This window comes from Myotis brandtii, unplaced genomic scaffold (assembly GCF_000412655.1).
Source record: "Myotis brandtii unplaced genomic scaffold, ASM41265v1 scaffold103, whole genome shotgun sequence".
Classification (NCBI taxonomy): Eukaryota; Metazoa; Chordata; class Mammalia; order Chiroptera; family Vespertilionidae; genus Myotis; species Myotis brandtii.
The window spans coordinates 4,820,866-4,833,881 of record NW_005353460.1 but is presented as its reverse complement, the minus strand read 5'-3'; the positions used below and the strand labels follow the sequence as shown (position 1 = coordinate 4,833,881).

The 13,016-nt window shown below is 34.6% G+C and overlaps 2 protein-coding genes across 4 annotated transcripts in view; both read left to right on the top strand.

The window, feature by feature from the left end:
• ANK1 (ankyrin 1, erythrocytic) overlaps positions 1-13,016 on the top strand; it is a 624,245-nt gene that overhangs the window by 349,658 nt on the left and 261,571 nt on the right. The gene's annotated exons all lie outside the window — the stretch shown is intronic.
• Positions 1-13,016, top strand: part of KAT6A (K(lysine) acetyltransferase 6A) — a 119,303-nt gene that overhangs the window by 86,947 nt on the left and 19,340 nt on the right. For all 3 annotated transcript variants that reach the window (XM_005856458.2, XM_014536506.1, XM_005856457.2), the window contains 5 exons: positions 5,924-6,065; positions 8,007-8,168; positions 9,268-9,361; positions 11,109-11,340; positions 11,980-12,187. In XM_005856458.2, the coding sequence (XP_005856520.1) occupies positions 5,924-6,065; positions 8,007-8,168; positions 9,268-9,361; positions 11,109-11,340; positions 11,980-12,187 (838 nt within the window). The remainder of the gene's footprint in view (positions 1-5,923; positions 6,066-8,006; positions 8,169-9,267; positions 9,362-11,108; positions 11,341-11,979; positions 12,188-13,016) is intronic.

The window sequence follows — 13,016 nt, the reverse complement described above, 5'->3', positions numbered from 1 at the left end:
ATATAAATATATAAAATGACATATATGTTAAAAGAGAACAGAAAAATTCTCAACTACCTATAGAACTCAGGTATTAAAGACAACTTACTCCTTAGGAGTTCTAAATAGCCAAGATGAAATACGCTGAGGTATTAATTTCTTCATTAGGTTTAAAATAAAATATTACCATTTATTAGTGAGCTCTTTTCTTTGCAAACTATGCACATTACTACAAGAGTGCTCAACTTAGAAAAGAAAGCTTGTTCAATGTGTGTATCAACTGTTTTAGGGATTGTGGTATAGATAGACTGATACCACAGGTACCTTGTCTCTTCTACTCAAGGGGAAGAGAGGAAATCAATTGATTCAGGAATGGAAATAGAGTCACTCTCAGCACTTGCTTATCAAGAGTATTGATAAGAATTGAACCATGAAGCTGTTGTCAAGGTTGTTAAAAGGCTTCATTAAGAATGTTACATTTTGTTTTGATGAGATTATCACTAAAACCAGATTTCTTAATCAGGTTTCAGGGAATTGGTTGTCAATGAAGGAATAAACATTGCTAGCAGAAAAATAACAAGTATAATAGGAATCAGAGAGCAGCAATAGGACAGGAGCTATAAAAATTCATCAACTCTAAATAGAATTTTAGACATTTTCTATGTATTTTCTTATTTATTGTGGAGGTTTCCCTGAAATTTTCATCAGAAAAGATTCTGTAATTTTATAGGTTCTTTAATAATTGTGACTTTTTTTCTGTCTTTGCATTCATAATTATCTTGGTTGCATTTTTAAGTAAAACTATGTATATCTATTTAAACTTAAAAATATATATTTTTATTGATTTCAGAGAGAAAGGGAGAGGGAGTGAGAGAGATATAAACATCAGTAATGAAAGAGAATCTTTGATCAGCTGCCTCCTGCATGCCCCCTATTAGGGATCGAGCCCACAATCTGAGCATGTGTGCTGACTAGAGAATCGAACCATGACCTCCTGGTTCATAGGTCGATGCTCAACCACGGAGCCACACCTGCCAGGCAAAAGAATTACATATATCTATTTAAATGAGTTTTGTCTTGTTTTACTTCTGAGTTCTTTTAAACTTGAGTTGACGAAAATGTTTAGAGATACTATGTTTTCCAAATAATAATTCTGTATCCTTAACTTTATTAATGACTTTATCATTCTGTGTTAAATTACTTATAAATTATTTTTTAAAGGTTTTAAACACTTTAAAATATTGCAGATTCCAATACATGTAAAAAGAGGACAATTAGAGCAAACAAACAAAAAGATCACAAGAGGAAAATAACTTTTGGAAAGTGGAATTAAGTATTATCTCCCATAATGTCAAACATTTGTGTGTGCATTGTTTTTTGTTTGTTTGTTTTTGTTAATTCTTACCAGAGGATATTTTTTCCATTGCTTTTCAGAGAGAGTGGAAGGAAGGGAGGGAGTGAGAGAGAGGGACAGAGAGAGAAACATTGATATGAGAGAGTCATATCGACTGGTTGCCTTCCGCACGCAAACCCAAAATCCAGGCACATGCCCTTGACCGGGAATTGAACCCGAGACCCTTTGGTGTGAGGACCAACACTGAGCAGTATGGTCCAGGGCTGTGTATGCATTGTATATTAAGTAATCTTGCATCCCTGACTTAAAGCAAAACAAAGTGAAACAACAATAAAGCAATAGTAGTACTTCATTTGGAGTGGTATGATTCAGTGTCAGACGTTGAAGAGTTAAATTAGAGTTTTAACCCTGAATTTCTTCAACAGGGCCATGTGATGCTCATACATGGTAGACAGGTTCACAGAGAGCCCCACTCTCCCAGTAAAAAACATGACACAGGAGTTACTATAATCATGGCATATCGTCTACTCCTGAGCTGTTTAGAGCTTAGCTTCATAATAACCTCTTTGCTACAAGATCATATTGAGATCCTAGGCAGATTCCCACATAATTAAGTAGCTTAGGAAGTTTCCTTAACCTTTTGATCCTGTTCCTAACTTGATTCATTGTTCAGCAGTCGCCAACCTTTCGGACCTCGCAGACCACTGGTTGGCAACCGCTGGTATAGATTATGTATAGCTCCTGTTACTGAAGAATGCATTCTTAAAGTCTTTGAATGACCATTAAATGATGGAGTAAAATGAATGCAAGGAGAATAAAAATATTCATAGTACTAATTATAAATAATAGCAGCTCTATTTACCATTTGTTGAGCTTGGTACTGAATTAAACATTTCTGGAGTAATTCTGTAGGGTGGATATTACTATCTTTGTTTTATAGACCAGGGCCCAGCAAACTTATTCAAGATCATACAGTTTAAAGTGTCAGAACCAAGATTTAATCTCACTTTTCTCTTCCATATAGCCATAACCTTTAACCACTATGCTTGCACTATTCCATGTAGCATCTGTACCTAGCTTGTTCTCATGTAGCTGGTACCATTCATTACCTTTTTTAAAAGATATATTTTTATTGATTTCAGAGAGGAAGGGAGAGGGAGAGAGAGATAGAAACATCAATGATGAGAGAGAATTATTGATTGGCTGCCTCCTGCCTGCCTCTTATTGGGGAACGAGCCTGCAACACAGGCATGTGCCCTTGACTGGAATTGAACTGGGATCTGTCAGTCCGCAGGCCGACACTCTATCCACTGAACCAAACCAGCCAGGGCTTATTCATTACCTTTGATTCAAGTGATATTTGTTATAATTTTTATTATGGTATTAAAATTTTACTACAAGTTGATCTATTATGAAGGCCATATAAAATGCTACTATGTTGGGCAATGTTAAAAGCCATGAAGGAATTCCTGGGAAGAATATTTGCATCATTGTAGAAGTAAGGGAAGCAGTGCTTCCAAAGCACACAGCTGTAGCACAGTCCTAACTTCACAGGCTAGGCTAGGGTGTCAACATAGTGACTGACTTTAGAATAAATTTCAAGTGTGGAGCTACACCCCATGATGAAGTTGATCAGAGCAACCATACCCCTATTTGATAATCAAATCTAAGGTGCTGTCAGGAAAATGACAAAAGCAGCATCCAGCAATATTCTCTAGGGTTAGGAGTATTCCTAATCTCCATAACTACACTTTATTTCATGTGATCTAATGTTCATTCTTGATGATGTATTTTTTTCAATGACAGAACTGCAGTTATTGGTACTATTACTAGAAAAACACTTTGTTTTTTCAGGACTTTTATCAGATGATTCCCTTTAGATTAGCAGTATTATCCCAGTGGGCCTGATTATAGTAAAGTAAGAGGCTTTTAAAATGTTTCCAGCAAGAATGAATTGGAATGAAGTAGATCATGATTCTGCTTCCTTTTACTTTATTGTTTTTCATATAATAAGATTTGCTAAAGTTGTTTTTTTTTTTACTCATCAATAAAATGCTTTACATCTTATTATTCCAAAGAAATAGCATGAATTCATAATTTACCTGATAAGACTTGGCAGTAATTTTCTCAGAGATTTCATTTTTTCTGATGTTGTCTTAAACAACTTGCTTACCTAGTAGAGCTTTTAAAAAAATTATGCTTCTCTCATAGACCTTAGGAAATAAATTGTATTTTATTTTCATGTACTGAGACCTAAAAGTTTAATTAGATGCTTTTAAAGTTGGCATTTATCTTTACCATAACCTGGAGAAAGTTATAGCCTGTCACTCACTGGCTCTTTTCCTTTCCTTTCTTCATTATTTCCTTCTTTTCCTTCCTTTCCTTCCATTTCTTTCCTTCCTTTCTCTCCATTCCTATCTGCACTCCTCCTCCCCGCCTCCACCCCACCCCCATTGTTTTTAAAAGCACAGAATTTTGTTTAGGTTTCTCAGATTCACATTGTGGGGAATATTTAATTGTAATGTTTAGCTCTTAAAGTAAAACTGTACTCCAGGGATTCTTCTGTATCTTCTTCATGTTGCAACAAGTTAAAGTAATTGCTTATTGAGAATTTAGCACAGGTAAATAAAGATAAGTAGTAGAATAGTGAGAGGGCATGAATTATAGTTGTATAAAATCCAGATATTCAGGAAGACAGTCTAGCAGTTGGGGCCATTTTATTCTGAGATATTTTAACTGATGGTAAAGAAGGAAAAAGCTGTTTATCCTGCTGCCCTTCCTTTCTGAGTAGTTTGAGACAACCTGCAAAGGAAATAAACAAAGTAGCCTAGGGAACCATTCTTTTCCATGTTTTGGGTCTTGCTTCTTGACTTCAATTTATAATGTCAGTCATTTGTTTTATTCAGTACTTTATTTGGAATACGTTTTATGCTAATGTATAATTTTATGTTGTTTTCGTTTGGCTAATACTAGAGATTTTGGAAAACAGTATTACATGTTGTAGACATTTAGAATATTATACTTCAATAGTTCCTTGTAAATTTTTAGTGTGCTGAACGACAGTTTAAAAATAAGATGTGGTATAGGAAGAATTAATGTAAATTCCCAAGGGAGAAGGGAAAAAAATCACATGCCCTTTCCCACCCTTATTTTAGCATGAAACACTTAGTACATACAAGACTAGTGTTCCATAAATATACCTTTGGAGAGGGTTTAGTTGAATGTTAAATGTTCTCAGAAAAATAATTATGCTTTAAAAACTGCTTCTAAAGTAGACTTGAAAAAATAGTACGGTCTTCACACTTTAACAAATCAAACATTTGTGTGTGTTAATCTACCTTTTTTTTTTTTTAAATTCCAGGGTAATCTTTTAAAGCATAGCTATCCAAACTGATAGTAACTAAATTAATACGTTTTTTAAATTTTCTTCAGCCTCAATACTTATTTATTTATATGAGAGAAGATAAAGTAATTTATTTGGGGTATATTTTTTGTCATCCTATAATTCAGTATTTTGCATATGCAATTTTAAGGACGGTATCATCTCAGATTACTAGGACATGATCAGTTCTGGACACATTTCAGGATGCAAGGGTTACAAGAGGTGTACATTTTGTAATAGAAGAGCCATGTGGTCTTCTGGGCTCAGACTAAAATAGGTATAAAACTTGCTGTTTTTAAATTTAGGTTATATTCCTTCCATTATGAACCGATCTGATCACTTAATTTCATTGCCTAGCTCCTCATTAAAAGGACATTATAAGGAAGAAGTCCTGTTAAACTACTGCTAAAATAGCAAGACTAAATATGAAGTAATAACAGAGAACATCTGGAAGAATAATTTGAACTTTTATTTCACTTGTTGAGTAATAGGCTTTTGAGTTGCAGAATTGAATGTGATATTTAACCAGAGGGAAAGCCAGAATTTCAGGAGTGGAAGAAGGAGGTACTATAATATGTCCTAACTTGGAAAAAACATATTCAATATTATAATTTTATACTTAAAAAGAAATATAAAATCTGCTTTTATGATATCCACTATATGTCCATTTCACTCAGCACTGTATGCCTAGTGTACAGGGCCTGACACAATACGTATTCAACAAATGTTTATTTTCTGATAGTAATGAATGAATGATTACAAATAAAGGAAGAAAGAGTATATAATTTGACAAAGTCTTCTTCACTTACTGATATGTTCTTTTTTTTTTTACTGGTATGTTCTGAAGGTAGACTTTATTTTCTACTTATTGGAGGTTATCAAGGAGGAGAGAATGTGAGATTTTTTTGTGTGTCTTGTCAAAGGGGTAACTTTTAAAAAGACTGCAAAGTATTAGTCAAATAGGAAGAACATGGAATTTTGTGTCTTGATTTCTCACCCTTGCTCTCCAGCTATTAGTTGGGTACTATTACCCAAATTAGTTTTATCTTTAGTTTTTTTTCTTTCTTTCATTTGATATATGGGGTTAATGATACATTCTCTGCCTTTTTACCTGTGTAGTAATGAGAGTAAAAAAAGAATTGTTGTGAAAGTTTAATCTTATAAAATATAAAGCCCTGTCCCCTTTTTTGTTTAATTATTATTTATAGGCTGCCTAAACTATATCTTTGTGAATTCTGCCTAAAATATATGAAAAGTAGAACTATTCTACAGCAGCACATGAAGAAATGTGGTTGGTTCCATCCTCCTGCCAATGAGATTTACAGAAAGAATAACATATCTGTCTTTGAGGTAAAGTAGATGTTTAGTTGTCCTCTCCATTTCAAATATAATGCCACCTGTACTATATCTAATTGTGCAACTTGATTTTTTTGGGGGGGGCGGGGGGAGATGTTATTTTACTGTTGTTTATTCACTGTTCAGATAATTCTGCTGTTTGAGAAGCAGAATTAGGCCAATACAAATGTACCAAGTTCACAAGCTTGATCTCAAAATAAATTATTCTGTATTTCATTAAATTAATGATCAATTATATACTATATATCTATTTTATGTACAATTAAGAAGGAAAAAGTACTGTTAATGATTTGTAAGACTCCATTTGGTTATAAAATGCTACCTGGTTTTATATGTGTTTAGAAGTGATTAAATTTTGTCTTAGAATCTATGAACTGTGGTGTTTAAATGAAGAGATTTCTGTTGCTCTATTTAAAGGAATATTTTGAACAGGTATATTTAAATAGCAATAGTAAATATTAATATATTTTTCTGACTTCATGATGATATGACTTATCTATGCTTGTGAGTATTCTGTGTTGTTAGTGGTATTTAATGTCTTGATCCTCAGTTTTGTTTGACTGGCAATTATTGAGTACCTGCTGTGTGTTCAGTTCTTTTAATCACTAGAATTTACATTACTAGAATCCTAGTTGATAGAATTTCTGATTGTCGGGTCTGCTCAGTTTTTACTTTCTTGATCTTCCCTAAGTCTTTATTTCAGTTGAGGAATACAGAAGTGCTTCACCTTGGGGGGGAAGGGGAAAGGGTGTGGTGTATAGGACTGTTTCAGAGCAAATTGTTCCTCAACTCAAGCATATATTGGTGTACTAGTATATTTTAAAAGAAGTAATATTAAATTACTAAAATTGTTCAAAAGGTTTCAGTCTTGAAATTCCAGTGTGTTAGGGGTCTAATGTGGGCATCCATTGGCATTTTCATCAAAGAGTAAGCTCCAGCAACTCCAAGAGCACAGGGTGTCAGGAGCAATGAAGCCTAGTGCTCTTGATCTTGGCCAGCCTGAGTCTAACAAATATCCCATTTGCCAGGTTGCCAGGGAACCTGCTTAATAAAATCTCCCTCAATAGTTTTATTTGGGGATAAATCTGGTCATGGCAGTCAGACTACATTTCTTTTGGCTGCTGGCACAGATTAGGTTATAGGTATTCCTTGTTTTATTTACATCGGTATTTTAGAAGTGGTTGCATTTAGATTTTCTATTATATTAAATACTTTTTAAAAAAGGAAACAGATCAGCTTGCCATCTGAAGGATTCCTGCAGTCAATCCTATATAATAAAAGGCTAATATGCAAAGTGACCGAATGGCAGAAAGACTGGTCGCTATGACGTGCACTGACCACCAGGGGGCAGACGCTCAACACAGGAGCTGCCCCCTGGTGGTCAGTGTGCTCCCACAGGGGTAGCGCCGCTCAGCCAGAAGCCAGGCTATGGCTGGCGAGCCCAGTGGCAGTGGTGGGAGCCTCTCCCGCCTCTACGGCAGTGCTAAGGATGTCCAACTGACGGACATCCATCTCAAAGTAATTTCTACCAAAGCATTAACACTAAGACATCAGTCGGACATCCCCCAAGGGCTCCTGGACTGCGAGAGGGTGTAGGCTGGGCTGAGGCCCCCACCCCCACCCCCCTGAGTGCACGGTTTTCGTGCACTGGGCCTCTAGTCAGTTATAAAAGCAAAAAGTGCTATTTTTAAAATGGCCATCAACTCCTTATCTAGCTATTCATGCTTTGTTGAATACAATTGTTTTAAAACAGGAGGTTTTCCTATAATCCTGCTGTTACCAGGGATAGCTTCCAGGTTCCAGTGTGTTCTGATCACTGACAGTTTCTCTTAGGCTGGACTGTGGATACTCAGAGGTGCTTGTAACTGACCTGTATTATTCTGGAACTAAAGAGAAACTCTGCTGACCATTTTGTTCTATTTTTTCTTCTTCTAGGTTGATGGGAATGTGAGTACCATTTATTGTCAGAACCTGTGCCTCTTGGCAAAGTTATTTCTTGACCACAAAACACTCTATTATGATGTGGAGCCATTTCTTTTTTATGTCCTAACACAGAATGATGTCAAGGGCTGCCACCTTGTTGGCTACTTTTCTAAAGTAAGTATATCAGCTTAAAATCTGTTTGAATTCATATGTAAATCTGAAACAATCTTTACTGGTTCTCACTAGGAGATAATACAGGGTACGGGACCTTCTGAGTGCCATCTAGCTTTTTAGAAAGGAAACTAGAAGGAACATTCAGGAACATACCAAGTGCTAGCTAGAAGATACCTAGTAACATTCAACAGACAATATACTCTCCTAGGAACATGAACTGCTGGTTATACTCAAGAGGAAAAGTTTTAAATGACTTCTATTCCCATGGTGATAATAGAACTTGTGAAATAAACACAGTCATTACCTGCTTAAGTTCTCAGTTTAAATCTTCTCTTCCTAATTTGAATTTTAGGCACAGAAATAAAAGTAAGAAGAAATTTTTATTACAGGATATTTTTCTCCTTCCTTTAATCTTTTATTCTGTTGGGAGAAAAAAGTTTTGTTCTGTAGTCAAACAACATGAAAGATGTCTTTTTATTTAAGTAAGCCCAAGGTAAAATCTAAGTGAATAAAATAAGTAGAAGGACAGCTGGCTTTATAAGCATTTTGTTAGTAGGCTATTTCAGTAGTTAAATGTAATTTAAGCTCTGTTACCTGGTTTGTAAAAATATAGTTGTACCTAACACTTTGGGACTATTGTAAACTTAGGGACAGCTTATAGGGAGGTGGGGCTGGTGGGGCTGTACTGTGTAGCCCCAGAGGAGGAAATAAAAGCAGCTTTGAAATAGTTGATGGTGAATCTTAAAATTTCTGGAGTGCCATATTGATTCATAATTTGTAGCTTTGCAAAGTGATTGGGACTCAGATTCCTCTGCTCATTTTAGGCATTGACTTACTGTTTTTGAGTTGCATATGCTGTTGGGTGGCGTCGTTTATTTTATAATTTTATTCTTCTGGGATAGTTGCTTTGTGGGTAATGGCAGTGACTTAACATTATCCTATCTCCTCCCTGTGGAGTATTTTTTCTTGATGTGCATTGTTATTCCCAAAGGACCAGAGCTGTGGTTTTGACTGTTAGTATTTGTTTCTTAATATTTAGCATTGTTATTCATCTTTATCAGCTTATTGTTTTAAACTTGGCTTCTGTTTTCTCCACTAGGAAAAGCACTGCCAACAGAAATACAACGTTTCCTGTATAATGATTCTTCCCCAATACCAGCGTAAGGGCTATGGCAGGTTTCTCATCGATTTCAGTAAGTACTATAACATAATTTCTTGTTATCTCTTCTTATGGACCATGTGTGTGTGCACGTGTGAGTGTGTTTAATATTTTAAAGATTTGCAGATGATTTATTGCTTGTCATACTGCTGTATGGAACTTTAAAACTTAAAGTCATGAATTTTTTTTTCTTTTGGTTGGACATTAAATATTTTTAAATAGCTAATATTAAATACCAACTTCCTTGAATTTGCAACTGTTAAGTTACAATGGAACTTAGTTTTATATAGTAATTCTAACTCACAATACTAAACATTGTATATCTGCTTAAATTAATATTAATAAAGATATACAGCACCTGCCCTAATTTTATTACCCAAAATGTGTGCATCATTTTTTAGTTATAGGCTTTCTACTTAATGGTTAAAAATATGTGATGCACCTTTAAAAATCTTAAAATTAAATGATAAGGAAATAATTTAATCCGAGTTAAATATTGAAAGCTAATGGTTCTAAAAAGGTAATTGTGGAACTGGAATTTTGTTTTACACATTGATAATCTTGCTTAGGAATTAATGTATGTTCGTAATAAATTTTATATTGATTATAAAATAGTGATATTTGAGGGAATATTTTCTCAGATAATGCTAAAAATAGTATTTTGAAAATATTCAGAAACAGTGGTTTAAACTAAGGATTTTGACAATAGGCAAGCCTTCTAAATATCAGATGATTATATCGCCAGTGTTAAGAAGTTAATTCTTATATAGACCAGTAAAGCTTATTCTCCTTGGCCTTAGACTATACAATTGACCATATTTTACTGGAAATAAAATTGGTTATTTTGTAAATTTTCTTGGTCTTTTTGGATTAGTAGTAGAGAGTGAATATTGATATATTGACATATTGATATATTGTTTTGAAATAGGACTCATGACTGAACATATTATGTCATTAAGTGACATATGGGAAATATTATGCTGGTTAGTCTTTTTTTGAGATATGCAAACAATATGATTACAGTGTTTGTCTTCAATTATTTTTTGTAAATGTAATATATTTTCCCACATTACCGTTCTTAGGTTGATTTTATGTTAAATGACAAAAAACGTTTCTTCTGGCATCTCCATTTTTGATACTTTCCTTTAGAATTGATGCCTTCTTTTTTCTGTTATTGAGAGTCATGCACAAGACAAGAGGACGAAGTAATACCATTATACACTCACAGTGACACCCTTATTCCTGCTTACCAAGAATTAGGGTGATAGGTAATTGTGAAGAGAGCTTTGGTTGAAGTGAGAAATTGTCATCTAATACTCTCTCAAAGAACCACAATATTAATAGATAGGATTACATAAACACTGGCATTCTTTTGTGTTGTTCAATTCAGATATAACTCTTGCCATCTAGTGGTCCAAGGAAAACATTGCAAGGGTGGTTTTCTATAGTACATTAAATAAAAAACATTGCCTTAAACTTACTAATGCAGCCCATCAATATGAAGTCCTGATTTTTAACAGTTTGAATATTATAACAATGTTTATGTTAAGTATAGACTAAGTGATACTAGCCTAATGTTCATTGTAGACAAATTATGTAATCTTCCTGCAAATTGGTTTTCAAGTAATTTTGCAATTTTATGTTTTTTCTTGAAGGAATTTGCTTTTGTAATTATTATTGCTTACAATACTTAGATTGGTTGTGGAAGAGGGGATTGTTATGTTGGTGAATTAGCTTAATTTAGGCTCTCTGACATACTTGTAATTTGGGGGTTTCTTTAGGTTATTTGTTATCAAAGCGAGAAGGCCAAGCAGGGTCTCCAGAGAAACCATTATCCGATCTAGGTCGTCTTTCCTACATGGCTTATTGGAAAAGTGTAATATTGGAGTGCCTTTATCACCAAAATGACAAGCAAATCAGCATTAAGAAGTTAAGTAAGTTGACTGGAATCTGTCCTCAAGACATTACTTCCACACTCCACCACCTAAGAATGCTGGACTTCCGTAGTGACCAGTGAGTATTACATTCTTTTGTATACCTTTGAAGGACAATTAGGTGGAGGCAGCCAAATTATTGATGGAAGAACATAAACTAAAATAAATAATACATTTGGTGATCCTCAGACATCATTTTCCTTTCTATGATATTTGATACTACTGACCATATTTTTTTAAACTATTTTTGACCTTCCTAATGTTTGAATGTTATTTTCTAGTATCAGGAGTTTCTTCAACTCAGAAACAATTTCACATAAATTATACCCATGATTTATTTCCATATAACATGGTACAAAATAAAATATAGATCAAAGGAAAGAGCTCACCTTTATCTAGAAAGGAAGCATTTGAGCTAGAAATATGGAGAATAGGAGGTAAAGTTCAGGGAAGTATTAGAAATTCTGAGATTGGGAGTGTGAGACAATAAATGGTTAAAATAATTTCATCCCTTGCTGTTGTTGAGTGTTAAGTATCTAACTTCATATTTCTTAGCTATCTCATGTGATGGCCTATTTCTGTATTTCAGCTTCCCAGGCTTGCTATTTTTGAAGCATTTATCATCATCTCCAGGGTTTTCTGGGCATTATGGTTCTGTATTCATTGTTAGGTACTCCTTGTACATTGTTGATTGCTATAAACTTTTCTTTGGTTCCAGATTTGTAATTATCCGCCGGGAAAAACTTATTCAGGATCACATGACAAAACTTCAGCTGAATTTGCGACCTGTAGATGTAGATCCAGAATGCTTGCGCTGGACTCCTGTCATAGTCTCCAATTCTGTTGTCTCAGAGGAAGAAGAAGAGGAGGCTGAGGAAGGAGAAAGTGAGGAGCTGCAGTGCCAGGAAAGAGAATTAGAGACAAATGTAAGGACATGGGTAGTCTCTATTTTTTGTGACAGAAGGATATATTTTGGGTTTTCATGAGTATCTGTGATATATATAAATAAATTCAATAAACCAATGCAGTAAATTCACATTAGAATTTCAGAGTTTATTTTAATTCAGTTGTTGAACATCAACCCATAAATCATGAGGTCGTGATTCAATTCCTGGTCAGGGCACATGCCTGGGTTGCAGGCTTGATCCCCGGTGAGGGGTGGGGGGAGGTTGGGGGTGCAGCTGATCTGTGATTCTCTCATCATTGATGTTTCTCTCTCTCTCCCTCCCTCTCTCTGAAATCAAAAACAAAACAAAACTGGGTTTTATATACTTATTTGTATATTTTTAAGTCTTGGATCATTGGGAGACCTTCAAATTTGTTATGTGTTAACTTATGACTAAATATTTCTTACCAGAGTGCCAACAAGCAGCTAAATTTTAAGCTATATAGTAATTGAGGAATCAGAATTGAAACTAAATCTGACTTGTTAAAAATGAAAAGAAAATACATTTTCCTTAAGATAAAACATTATGGAATAATGTAAATGTGTATGTTTTCTAAGAGAGCACTAAATAGTTTAGTAGGTACACAGACATTTTTAGCCATTAAAAGGTTAAAGCCATTAAAGAGTTACAGCCTTTAAAAGGAGAGACTGTATAGATTTCAATATTTTTCTTCATGTGATTATACCTTTTAAAAATAAAATTAAATCTTTATTGTTCAGATTATTACAGTTGTTCCTCTTTTATCCCCCCATAGCTCCCCTCCACATGGTTCCCACCCTACCCTCTACCCTTACCCCCCCCCCCCCCG